The following is a 13,843-nucleotide window of genomic DNA, read 5'->3' on the forward strand; positions in this document are numbered from 1 at the left end:
TTGTAATTTAATTCTCATTTTATTCAGATCCTACAAAAAAAGGCGAATAAGAATATCCAGGACAAAAACACGTGTTGGTAGAACAATAAGTTAAACACAAAAAGAGGCTTTGTGTCAAAGAAATCATGTGAAGACACAGGCTATGCAAAAGGCATGTGAGTACACATGTTTTATGTATGTTAAAGCAATCACGATTAAAAACAAATATATACAATACCAAAGGAGCAATGTGGTAGCAATATCATTTTCACATAATTTACAAGGTGACTAGTACAGATGGCATACCAGTGGCTACACGACATTGTTGATATCTAGAAAAAAAATAAAAAAAGACGGATATCAGCACGGCAAAGTTCATTTTCTCATCTGAAATGATCCAAGTAGTTTTGTTAGGAAGGTTTTTTAAAAGAAACAAATCACTGTTCTCCACCCAGTTCACAACACGCCAAGAATGATATCGAAAAAAAAACAAAAAAAGTGTGTCAAGAGGAGAAAACTTGCGCAGTCCCCTCATTTCTTTCCTCCCTCCCTCCCTCTCTCTGTGTCTCTCTCTCTCTCTTTAAAAGACAAGTACAGAAATATTTAATTTATCTCTTGGCTATGAGCAGAAATCTGAATTCAGAGTAGGAAGGGAATAAAAAGCTAAGCAGACCTCCAACTTCTCTCTCTCTCTCTCTCTCTCTCTCTCTCTCTGTCTTCCACAGTGAGGAACAGTGCTGTTTCTCCTCAGTGGGTCCGACCCTCTACACACAGCCAATATTGCTCCCACATGTTGCCGACTGCGGAACCCCACTTTATGAGTTTCTAACAGTTTTCTACGGCTCTATCTCCTCGAATGCACATGGTTGCTTTTAAAGGATGTGGCGAGCGGGCGGAGAGCGTTAACCCCGAGTGTTTTTAATAAACACAGCCGCTGAACTCTGTGCTCTCTCCTCGGTGAGCTGGAATTCTTCAGTGTGAGAGCTTCGAATTCCTCTCCCAGTCAGGTGCAGGAGCCAGAAGCTCTTTATCTCCTCTGTTGGGAATGACCTTCACTGCATTTGTGGCAATTTAGCTGAAAATTAATTCAGTTATTTATTTTGTGCTCACATCTTTGACTAAATCAAACCACGACTCTCGCGGAGCTTTGAAAATGCCTCCTGCAGTTTTTGTTGACATTTCAGAAGGTGGTGTTTTCATAGCTGTGTACCGAGGCGTCCACTGCAGGTTATAGTTCAGCAAACCCACACCTCAAAGCAAACCGCCACACATTCCATCCCCGCTCGGCTTATAATGAATCACACTTAACAGAAAAGTGAGCACTAAAAAATAAAAAATTGACAATCAAAGAGAGATGCTCCCCGGTTTGCGTAACTGTATAAAAGTCTGAAAAATGAACATGTAAATTACAAATGCAAAAAGTCCAACGGCAGCAGGAGTATAATGTGTAACTGTAAGTTATAGTTTAAAAAGACACGGACACCTTTAAACCCATCCAAGCATGAAACAATACATCACCGATACCTTCAGGTGACTTTGCAGAACACAGGTAATTTCCTAGTGGAGTGTTCTGTCTGGGAAACTGTGGCTATAATGGGTGAAATGGAAAAATTCAGCAGCTCCTCTGCACACGGCATCACAGCAAACAGACCAATCAGCTCAAACATCTCTTGTGTTAACTGCAATGCTTATTCGTGGTATTATTTTTACATGGGATAATCTGGTAATGTGGGTGGGATGTGGATTTGAACATTGTTTTGTCTTGAACTGGTAGTTGTGTGTGTAGGATTCAATGGGTGAGTGGAGAACGATATCAGGTGGTTGATGGGTTGGAGATGCTTTTGCATATTTTAAGATAGCTGATGCCTATTTGCATTTCATAAGGTCAGTCAGTGTAGAAACACACATTTCATAGGACTCTGCGAAAAGGTAAAAAAACTCCAAGATCCAACACCGTCATTCCTGCTTGACGGAGCCAAATGAAACCCAGGCTAAGATACTCACTAGACCCATCCTCCCATATCCTGGCTTCCCACTTATATTACAGAATGACCGGCTCCACCTCCGGCTCAGACGAGCTCCACCTTGGAGTTGGGGTAGACCGCCACGACGTCGTAGCCCTCGGGGGCCTGGACGTGCGCCATGGCGTGGGTCTCACAGTACAGATTGTCCTCGATGAAAAAGTAGCCTCTCTGCTTGAGGTTGACGCCGCAGTCGTCGCACTTGAAGCAGTCGGGGTGGTAGAGCTTGTCCCTGGCCTTCACGATGGTGCCGCTGAAGGGAGACAAGAGAGGGGGAGACAGACTTTTAGACATTTAGAAACAGCAGGGGACGGTCGCACAATGAAAAACAACCAACATGAAACAAGCAGATGTTGTTTTTAGCCTTAATCCAACAAACACTTATAACAGATGCACCATTTTGATTTCAAATTGACGGGACCTTAAGGCACAAGAGCAATAGGTGAAAAAAACATACAAACACCCCCCCAAAAAACTAAAATTTGAAAATAAAATTGTATATATATTGGAAAATAAGTGGTGTGTTGGTTACCATGACATAAAACAATACAGGATCAAAGGACACAGAAATATCTTCGATGTACTGATTTAAACTTTTTTATTTTGACTTCCCGTACTGTAACTGCATAATCCTCTTGAGAAAAAACTATTCCTGAGTATGTGGTTATTTTTTCTAGCTCTCTGTCCAAAAGAGCCACCAAGATTTATTTTAGGACCAGCTCTCCGTCCTTCACTCAGTCTTTAATATCCAGCTTGAGGTTTACTGTATGATTTGTGTTTAGTGTCGACTGGTTTCTTGCTCGGCCTTCATGTGGACTCACTTTGCTGCGTGCACTGCTGGACTCTATAGTCTGAATCCAACATTTACTTTCTACCACCAGTGTACAGGAAGAACACAGCCATATATGTGTGGGGGGAGCGAAAACTAAAATAGTGATGATGATGCTTTGACGTGCAAAACGCAGACGGCCTTAAAAGGCATCGCTGCAGACGACATCACATTGAGCAGAACTCTTAAAAAGGAAGCTGCACACTCACAGATGTTTATTGCATTTCCCGTTATCTATGCAAATCCACGTTTATCAAGCTTTATAGCAACTAACCAAATATTTTAATATATTCCTTCCTCGACAAAACATTACACATATTCCTTCTGTCACATATGAATAGTACATGTTTGTTTTTCCGGCTTGCCACCGATCAACACTGCTTCATTTAGACGCTCTCTGCTCTGTGACACAGTGACTGCACTTGTTCCTTCACAGGCTTCCAGTTAGACTTTCCTCTCGGGACCCGATCATTCAGTCGAGGGCCTGTTGATTTTCTCTTTTCTTTTTTCTTTAACAGCTTTCCCGATAACCCTAACTTGCAGGATAAAGCCCTGACTTCTGCTCTGCACTTGTTTAAAAAGCTGTAAAATGCTCCCAGGTCATAACAGCTTAATTATGCCACACAAGCTCCCACAATGCCCTCTTGTCCACGGGTAGAGTAGGCCGATGACATCACTGCTTACCTGGTGCTTTTACGGGGGGGGGGGGGGGGGGGGGGGGGTGTTAGCAGTGCATGAAGGCTGGAGTGTGTGTTCGGGAATGTGCGTGTGCTCACTGTTTATGAATATGCAGCTACATGCACGTGTGCAGTCAAAAATACGTGTAAACATCATTTGTGCCAGGGAAGGGGTGTGGAGCAGGGTTTGGTTTGATCCTTAAAAATGATGAATGGGAATATATATTTTTTTTTTCGGGCGCTTGGGAAATGCCTGTTGTTAGGTTATGTTTTAACATAACTGAATAACTATGTTAGCTTTATGACCACGAGCTGTGTCGATGAAACATGCGGGAGAAATACCCTTTCCAGATGTGGGAGTGAAACGGTCTAAACAGCGAGGCTCAGAATAAATCATCGTATTTTCAGTATCATGTTTACTGTATCGTCAGCAGTCTGTAATCGTGGATCACGGAGACCTTTACTTGGCTGTCACTGTAAAGGATAGGACAGGATACGGGGGAGGACAGAGGATAGGACATGTAGCGATGGACGGGTGCTGTAGTAAAGTCTTGGCCGTATTATGTGTCAACCAGAGGAGCTACTACCTGCTGAGTTTCATTTGTTACACTACTCAGATCAGTGCTGATTGATCATTTTACCTTAGCTTTTAAATATTTGACACAAAAAGGATGAATTCATACTATTCATATTATCATCATATCATGTCTGTACTTACACAATGCCGTTGCAGCAGCGTGTGCACTGCGGGAGCTTCTGGAGACCAGGCATGGGGCTGGGAATGGGGCTTCCCAGTTTGGGGATCGGAGACCTGATGGGAGACTTCAAGTTTCTCATCCTCTCCGTTGGGGACACACCTGGAAATAAGAAAATAACAACAGCATAAATACAAGAACATTTGGAAACTGGCCCAGGCCTTAAAAATGATTGTGTAATGTTCAGTTCCTATTGTTTTTCCAGAGTTGTTATTCCAACTTTTTATTTATGTTGCTACAGTTTTACATATATATCCTTATGAGCATTTAGTCATGTCTAACTGGATCACATGAAAAGGGGCGTACGGTTAACACTGTATATCTGGAACCACTTCAGACTGGTGCACCAGGGTAGATCAGCTGGGCAGAGCCACTGCAGCACAGAAGTGATTTTCCTTCACTTAGTTCACTGGGGATGTGCCAGCAGCTCGGAGGCCTCATATCACCGATACTTACCACGGCCTAACAACCTGGCATCTGGCCCCCGACTCAAAGGACTCTGTACCAGTTCCCCTCACACCGCTCCGTGTTAAAGAGCTGACATGAGCTGGGTTTGTTATTCCTGGGATTAATGTCTCCACCAGCTAATGATGCTCTCTAATGGAGGAGCTTTTATGTGCATTGTCTTTGAGAGACATTGGACGTTTAGAGTTTTCAGAGTTAGGACGGAAGCAAAACAAGACGACTGAGAGCTTGTTTCGTTTGACGGACAGTGACAAGCCGGCGTATCTCACCCCAAGCAACTAGTGTGTCCCTCACTGTGACTAATATCAACCAGATGTGTGTGTTTGTGTGTGTGTGTGTGTGTGTGTGTGTGTGTGTGTGTGTGTATGTGTGTGTGCGTGTGTGTGTGCGTGTGTGTGTGTGTGTTAGCCTCCGTCTGACTGAGACCTGTCAAGTGCAGAGTTTGGAGCCGGGGGGGGGGGGGGTTGCAGGCAGAGCAAATCCCGATATTGAAAGAAAAATAAACAGCTGTAATAATATAAGTGTATACAGCTGTTGAGGGGAGAGAAAGCACTCTTTAAGGAAGTCAGAGTAAACTGTCTTGATTTGTTCCTGACCATTTGCAGGTTTTAAATTCTCAAAGGGTTTTAAAAAGGGGATTTAGAAAGAAATATAGAATTGGAAAATGGAGCCAATGATCCGCTGCTGGGGGGATACATTCATCTTCTCTGGGGACGTCAGAGAAAAACTTTGTTACAAGATAAAGAACAACTGAAGAAAGTGCTGACATGATAGTTTTAAGGATTAATGAAAACCTATTATTAAAACCATGTGTTTTGGAATCTTATCGGCTTCACACTGTGAGAGCAGCTTAGAATTTGGTGCGAAACATAAAGTATTAATGATCAGTGATCAACGCTCTGAAGCAGCGGCGGCTCCAACCAAAGTGAAAGTGACGATAACAGCGCATTCACAACAACAACAACAACAACAACAACAACTGATTCTGCAGTTCAGGGTTCTGTATACTGAGTCAAGTTTCAGTTGAAATTTAATTTAAACAAGTAACCAGCTCTTTGTGAAGCAGAAGCAGCTCAGCTCCCTCAGCAGGTATTTTTATAGCTTCAGAAAAAAGCATCACAAGAGGCAAAGCAAACAGGTTTCATAAAAAGCATTGAACTAGTTCTACAAATTAAATTAAGAATCTAAACAATGTCTGTTCGGAGATCGGAGGTTTTCTCCCCTGTGCCTTTCGACAGTTGAAAGGTCCCCATGGAATCACATGTTTAACAACCACTGGAGCAGAAGTCTTAACGGGGCTTTAAATCTTTTCAGGTCCGTCTCGGCCCCTGAGGAATAATCATCTGAGCTTAACGTTCCCTCGAACCCTCGCACCCCCGGATCAACCTCCTCTGCACTGGATTGAAAAGGGGAACTTGACTGATGTGATGTTTATCTCCATCACTCTATCGCCTGCACTGCATTCGAGCAGAGGGACCACTTTGATATATTTTCCCTTTGACCTCCCATATGGTGCATGGGACAAGGTGACCTGAGCGTTGCAGCTCCCACTATGTGCGAGCAATTTCACGTTTACATTTCATCATCCAGCAGGCATCAATAATCAGAGAAGTGTTTTACTTTGAGAGTATAACATTTCCCTCCGTGCAGACCAGAGACGCTGATGGATGTAGGTATTCTGGGAAAGGACACGGCCTGTTTCCCTTCTGAGCTCTTTTACACGCACTGAAACTAGCTTTTGTGGCCGTCGTTCATCATTGTGTGAGGCGACCATCTTTCTGCTGCAACATTACCCCGGAGCAGTTGATAGAAGGTCGTTTTTGTGGGACATAAACAACTGAAGGTAGAAAATATGGCGGGTGGGAAGGTGTGAGGTTTTTAGCGGAGGTCACCGGCACTAATGTTTATTTCTTTTCCCAGCTGTTGAAGAAACACGTTCTCAAACGTCTTGTCCTCTCGTATCCTTCTATCCATGAATCGCTTTTTTATTTTATATCATAAAGTGTCGTGTGCGATAGAGAAATCTCAAGTATTCATATTCAAAAGAAATAAAAACATAAAGTAGTTGTTCTATTCTTGAGTAAATGCTTATTTGTTCTCATATAACTTACACAAAGAAGACCCAAATATTGGTAAATTGGGTTTAACTCTCTATATTCTATCCATCTTAAAGAATGAAACTTTAAACCTCCTCCCCTTTTCTATATCACCGTTTCTAGCCAATCATCTCGAAGCCTCTGGAATTCTGGGTAAACTGACACTCTTGTTTGCTTTAACTTTAAAAGCCCCCTGAAAGTCAACATGGCCTCTACCAAAGGGGGGGGGGGGGGGGTGCTTCTTCAAAAGTGGGACCAACTGTGGTGATTTAAAAGCCTGACAACAAGGTATGCGTAAAAAAACAGGAGGATTTCACCCGAACCCGCTCACAGCTGTTAACTCGACTTCCTGCCTGTCCCGGGGACGCACTGCAGCGACAGGACCTCTCTCACATCTCACGCAGACGAACGCTGAGACAGGTACAGCTTTTTGAAAAGTGATCCCGATGTTAAACCTGGGGATTCGTCAGGCTCATCTCACCGAGGACCCGGTCTGTCAATCAACCTGTCGAGTCTCCCCCGGAGCCGAACGACCACCGACAGCAGACAAACACACTTTCCTTTTAATCTCTTCCATCCATCAGCGGCGCTACTTACTCTCTCTCTCTCTCCCTCTATCTCTCTCTCCCTGCAGCCCCTTTGTCTATCATTAGCGCCACTCTTCTCCTTCAACAGCACTCCCCCTCTCGCTCGCTGCGTTGAGTGCAGTATTGAGCAGTAAATTCAGGTTGAAGCGGCCTGGCAGCGCTCCAGGCCTCAGCGTTTGTTCCGTGTGCTCTGGATTATCCTGTCGGTTCTCACATCAAAAAGGCCGACCCAGAGGTGTGATAACCGGCAGGGAAGTTTTCACTTTTGCCCCCGGGATGGTAATATTCCACAGGGAAAAGAAATCAGTCGTTTTCTTCTTCTAAAATGTGAGAAACTGATATTTTTCCGTATATATCGCACTGTATATAGTTGCTAAAGATAATGATTTGCAGACTAAACGTTGCTATCTCTCTAAGTACCTACACCGCTTATCCTTTTCAGGGTCACCGCGGGGCTGGAGCCAATCCCAGCTGTGTTTTGGCAGAGAAGCAAGAAACACTGAGCTTTGATATTACCCAGCATTATTAGTGAGAGAAGAGATATGGGCTTATTTTGCTTTTGTCAAAAATGAGTAACAGGGTCTTTGTTTCCCGAAAGTGATTTGCTGACACGTCTTACACACAAATGGTGCCGTTGATTATCTCCCATAAAATGACTGATACGTATCAAAATGATAGACTTTCTTATTTTTGTTATCTCTTGCACTAGCGTTTTATATAAAGCAAAAAAAAGAATAAAACTAAGGAAAAGTTGAAAGCAAATCTTCAAACTGTGCAACAATACGGAACATGTGCAAATGCTAAGTAAGAGTTTGACCTTGACATCTCGACAGAGTATACGCTGTAAAAGTTCCTTGTGTCATTGTGTGTGTGTGCGTGTGTTTGTGTGTTGCTGATGTAGCTGCGTGTCTAATAGACAGTAGAATGGCAAGCATGAATTGTCAATAATAAATAAACTGAGGGAATACAACTCCTGCAGTGCTTTTCTTTTGTGTTAACATTAATATAAGAGGGAATGCTCTCAAGTTGCAAGCCTGCATGCTGCAAATTTACTGAAATGGGCCCCAGGAGGAAACATAAACTGCATATTTGTCTTGATTTGTTGCATGGAAAATATTCAGTTTACTATACCACGACACATTAGCCATATTTCGGTGCTGTAGAACAGGAACATCTGCAACTGCACTGCCATCTGAAACCCACATCAGTCAAACCAGAGTATGTGAACTCTCTCCGAGCAGATTGAAGCAATTGCTAGAACTTTGGACAGAGCTTCTTAAATATGACAAAGTTCACACGGTGCACACAAACCATTCGAACGATTGTTGACACGTGGAATTTGTTACTGAGCAAACATGCTGATGATGCTTGGGCGGAATCCTGCATTAACAGCTGCTGACACTCCAGTTCCAGCAGTACGAGTTAAAGGACGTTTCTAAAGGACGCCTCAGTGTGAGAAAAAAATGTATCAATCATTGATGATCCGAGCTAACAGGTCACCACCCCTGTTCCCTGAGGACTGTGCTCTCTCTGCTGTGACATACCGACCCTTGGCTTATCATTACTGCTTTCACAACTTTTGTCCTGCGCTGGTGATAAACAAGGAACCCCGAAGAGAGGGTTTTAGTTCCGGGGATTATCCCTGCTGTCAGCATCACATGACTCCCTCTCAGAAGTTCGGCGGCCGCGTGGTCAGAGGGCCGACAGGAAAACCATATTTCTCTCTTTAGTGACCTTTGTGAAGTTGTTTTTGCAGTAGATCGCCTTAGAAAAACTTCCCTCCCTTGTTCATCCGTGCGTGAGCTATTTAAAGAGCTTCATCGCTTTTTTTTTCTTCTCCTGTTCCCTCTGTCTCTTGTTCTCTCTCCTGCTGACTCGCTCGCTCTGTCCTCGCTGCCTGGGTCTTTCTATATAAGGAAAACTATGCCAGTTTGACAGAAGGATTTGGAAACAGTCTTGAGCAAGATGTTCCTTTGGCCGGACTTGGCCTCATTTGCATTGGAGGAAACATTGACCCAGGAATTTTCAGCATATACACGAATAAACAATATTAGGTTACAAAACACTTTGTGAGAATTGCATGGATGCACACGGGAAAGTCCAGAGGGGCTTACCACATGCCTCATCTCAACATTTAAAACTCCAATGAATGAAATTCAACTCTGGCTTCTGGCTCAATACAAAGATTGTTATGGGTGTTTCCCTGTTCCTGCAAAAAGCAGCATGGTGTGAAGTGCAGCACAGTAATCCCTACCTCCATCCTCAGCCTCCAGGATTCCCTGGAGATACTTGAAGGAGCCGGACTGTTTGGGTTCAGAGACGGGCTCCTCGTAGTCCTGCAGCATCTTGTAGACGTCCGACTGTGGGTTGAAACCATTGTGGCCCCCGGGGGAGTGCAGGGGAGGCTGCAGGGGAGACTGCATGGGAGGCTGCATGGGAAGTTGCACGGGAGAATGCATGGGCCGCTGCATAGGAGGCTGCATGGGAGGCTGCATGAGAGGCTCCGGGCTGAAGGAGACAGGAGAGGAAAGAGACCAGTATTATTAGTGTTTAAAAAACATTTAGTAATCATGGGGGATGATGTGATTTTGGCGGATTTGAACAATACATTTGTTGTGATGGGATGTTTGACTAAAGAAGGAATGAAAGGAGCTGAAGTAGCCTAAACATAAAGATAAAAAATCAAACAGATGATGGCTCCCAGACCACGAGAAATGCAGCATTCTTCTTTCTACAAACACATCGCATCAATCTGTCTTTTGCAGAGAAACGTCTCCGCCTTACGCTCGACATGCGATTCCACCGGCGTGACGTCTCAATCACAGCAGCCCCGCGCTATGGTCGGGGATGTTCATCCATCCATCAAGTCATTCCACAACCGCACAGGAGGAAGCACGTTCACCCGATACATTCAAACCTCTGGGAGATGCACGGGGCTGCTGACAGATGTGCTTGAATCCTGACACACTCAACTGCAAGTGTCTGAAGGAAGTGCAGTGTTTGTGTGTGTGTGTGTGTGTGTGTGTGTGTTTGGGCCTAGTACAGATGACCAGGACTCTAGAGTGGACGTTCATTGGAAGTCTAAACTAACATATTTATCGTCCACCTGAGGGGACACACAACAACAAATGGCTTTTCCAGAGGCACCAACTCATCTTTGCAGGTGTGTCAGGAGACATTTAGTGTTTATACTTATTTGGCTGTCTGTGTGTTTGTGTGTGTGTCTGTGTGTGTGTGTGTATGCATCTGCTGCTGAGTGTCTTCATGGGATTCACTCTGCAGGTCTGTAAAAAAACCTGGTGAGGTTTATGGATTTTAGAGGAAATCGCTTGAGAACTATTTATAACCATTACCAGGATTTTCTAACAGTTGTGTTGTGCAATGAGGCAGGTGTCGGAAAACCCCATGGGAGATAGTGAAAGCTGATACACCTCATGAGTCCCTGCTATCAACAACATAGAGACGGTTGAAAAAAAAAGATTTCTAAAATTGTTGCCATTTATATAGTTTCATAACTTTGTAGATATATGAGGAATTATTGTTATGTAGAGTCCTAAACCAGTCTAACTTAAACGCCTGTTTAGTCTCAAGCGTAAATCGCAGTTTGAATGTCTCACCTGTGTGAGGCGCTGAGGTTCAGGCCGCCCATCTTGCTTGGCAGATACTTGTCACCGTTGCTGCCAGCGTAAAGCCCGGTCGGGTTGTTGTACTGTGTGTGTCCGTTTCCGTATCCATAGCTGTGGCCGTTGTTGGGCCTGGAGTGTCCGTTATTCACGTAAGTGGGCTGAGGGGCCGGTGGGGCCGGTGGGGACTGGGGCTCGGGGGTGTAGGAAGGTTTACGGCTGTAACCGCCATATCCGCTGCTGATGGGACGGAAATTCTGGAAACACAGGAGAAAAAAAGAAGGATGTGTTAAAAAAAAAACACAGGACACAGAAGATGAAATAGGACATTTTTTATGGTTTAAAATTCATGTAATTATAGAGAAACGGGGGATCTGATGGTGGAAGGAGAAGCTTGTTACGTTAAAGAGGAGCTCCCTCAGGAAGGGGAACGGTAATGACTTAATTACAGAATGCATCCTACGTAAAAAGAGAGAAGAGGGACAACTAACAAAGCCTGGTGATGCCCTGACTAGAAACCCACAAATCTTTAGAGGCTGAAAAGTGGTTGTTCCCAAATGAGCCTTTAGTGTGGTGAGGCCTTTTTCTACCCCCCCACTCCTTTCCATAATAGTCAGGGTTATAAAGCAAGACCTTTGCATTATATATCCTGCGAATGCTTCTGTCAAAACAAATTAACTTATGAGGTGTAAACATGGAAACGTAGCTTTTCCCCCGGCTGCTTCCATCTATGAAGTGAGTAGTCGACCGAGCTGATGGACTGTACAAGATTACATTTATTATCTTTCTGTCGTTCTGCATCAGACTTGGTCTCCGCTGTAACTTCATCCCAGGGACGTCTGTTTAGACGAGTCGACCGGAGTAACGCGGGACAGATGCCCCGACGCCTGCTGAGCGCTCGGCCCGGCGTGTTTATCTCGAGGTCAACGCCCTTTGCATGCATTTGCAAAAAAAAAGGCTCCACAGTGACATCACCCAGCAGCTCGGTGTTTATCAGCACAACTCCAGTGATACCGCTCAGTAACCGAGACTGAACTTTTCCAGATAAAAAGTTTTATTACATGCCTTGTGATGATGTCACCACCTCCGATAGTGTTTTAAGAGTTTTGAATTTGAGAGATAGCAGCAGCTTTTCATGATGAGACGAGTTTACACGATAAACACTTCAGCTGGAAATATGCGACTTGTTTAGTTAAGGGATGAAGCAGGATGAGAATGGAGTCGTTGTAGATTAGGCTGTTGCATATGCCACTGGAATGAGTGTGTGTGCTTGTGTACATGTGTGTTTGTGTGTGTGAGACTGTGTGGCTGACTGTGTGTTTTGGTTGAAGTTGAAAATGCCTTTTAGCTACAGGAGGTAGAGGTTCACGGCCTTTCCACAAAGGACTCCTGTCATTTAAATAGATGGGTCTGCTTGATGTCATCCTGTCCTCGGCCCTCGCCTGGACCACACACTTCCACACACACACACACACACACACACACACACACACTTCCTCAGATCTTTCCATAATCAGCACTGTCAGCAGACTGGAGACCTTCGGCACATCTATCCGGACCAGCCCACATCTTGAACTCAGCCTCCTGCAGTGAAGACAGATGACTTTCAAGAAATCTAAAACCACTTCTTCCCACTCGCCCCAAAAACCGTGGGCATGTGAGGATGGATAAATCCAGAAAGTCCGGAGGGAGACAAATTCGAGCAGGTGGCCATTCATGGTTTAAGTTCTCTGGGGAGGGCTGGGGGGGGAGGCAGTGCTCGAGGCAGCTTCACCCCAGAAGCCAAACCCTGTTTGGGCAGAATATCAAAACCAGCCGGTTCCCTGTGAAGCCTGGTTCTTACCACATCACCAAACAAACCAAACCAGACCTTACTCATCGGCTTTAGCCCTGTTTGCGCAGATGGAGGATCTAAACTGAGTTGGATTAAAATATCCTACAATAAAATGTTTAGTGACATAAAACTGAGTTAGCATTGATGTTCTACCGCCTGTCACATCGAAGCCCGTTGTTCGATTCCCACGACAGGGACTGATTATTGGTTATTGTTCTGTCCACCCATATAAAGTGGATATATCAATAAGATATTTCCGGAAAGCATCTGGAGCAGTTTGTGTTGCAAACCCTAAGCCAATGGTATTCTCACTCTAGCCAGGTAGTCACAGTAGCAACGAGCTGAAGGTGTCACTTGGACAAGCATCAAAAACCCAACTGCCTGGTTTCTTAAAAATGCCCTTTTGAACCTGGCAATCTTTTATTTCACCAACAGTTCATCTTATGTCAACTTCCTGAAAACACGCCCAGAACTGTAAAGGTGAAGTCACTGTCCCTGCAAGTCTTTTTTAATCTTAAGAAAAACCCTGACCTCATTTATCATATCTAGACAAAGCTACATCTGCAAATAACAATCGCTGTGACAACTGATTCAACGTCAGGCAGGTTTCTTCACGTCTGGGTTTAGAAGAATATAAAGGGAGGCAATCGGAGGAAATCCCAGAGACTGTTTTGAATTACACACCCCTGCAGAGACATGACGGTAAAGACATTACATTTATGACCCCTAATCTGAACCAACACGCCATGTGCAGGAGGACAGGTAATCACACGCTAACGTATACGACCATATATTTAAAAGAGAGGTAGGAGACAAAAAAGATGCTGATCTGGTTTTATTGAGTGGAGGGGAAAAAATAACCCTGACCGAGAAATAAAGTTTTATTTGCTGAGCCCTAAATCAGCGGTGGGACCCAGATGGGCACCTGCAGTTCAAGTCAGGAGAAACTGTGCACTCGAAACTCCTGAACAGGAAAA

The 13,843-nt window shown here is 44.3% G+C and overlaps 1 protein-coding gene across 1 annotated transcript in view; it reads right to left on the bottom strand.

Moving 5' to 3' along the window:
- Positions 1-13,843, bottom strand: part of pdlim4 (PDZ and LIM domain 4) — a 42,903-nt gene continuing 29,060 nt past the window's right edge. Inside the window, exons 4-7 of the mRNA XM_053441423.1 lie at positions 11,027-11,289; positions 9,664-9,917; positions 4,225-4,363; positions 1-2,253 (exon numbers count right to left, since the gene is read on the bottom strand). Of these exons, the coding sequence (XP_053297398.1) occupies positions 2,049-2,253; positions 4,225-4,363; positions 9,664-9,917; positions 11,027-11,289 (861 nt within the window). The 3' untranslated portion in view covers positions 1-2,048. The remainder of the gene's footprint in view (positions 2,254-4,224; positions 4,364-9,663; positions 9,918-11,026; positions 11,290-13,843) is intronic.

Source organism: Pleuronectes platessa, chromosome 15 (genome assembly GCF_947347685.1).
Source record: "Pleuronectes platessa chromosome 15, fPlePla1.1, whole genome shotgun sequence".
NCBI classification, from domain to species: domain Eukaryota; kingdom Metazoa; phylum Chordata; class Actinopteri; order Pleuronectiformes; family Pleuronectidae; genus Pleuronectes; species Pleuronectes platessa.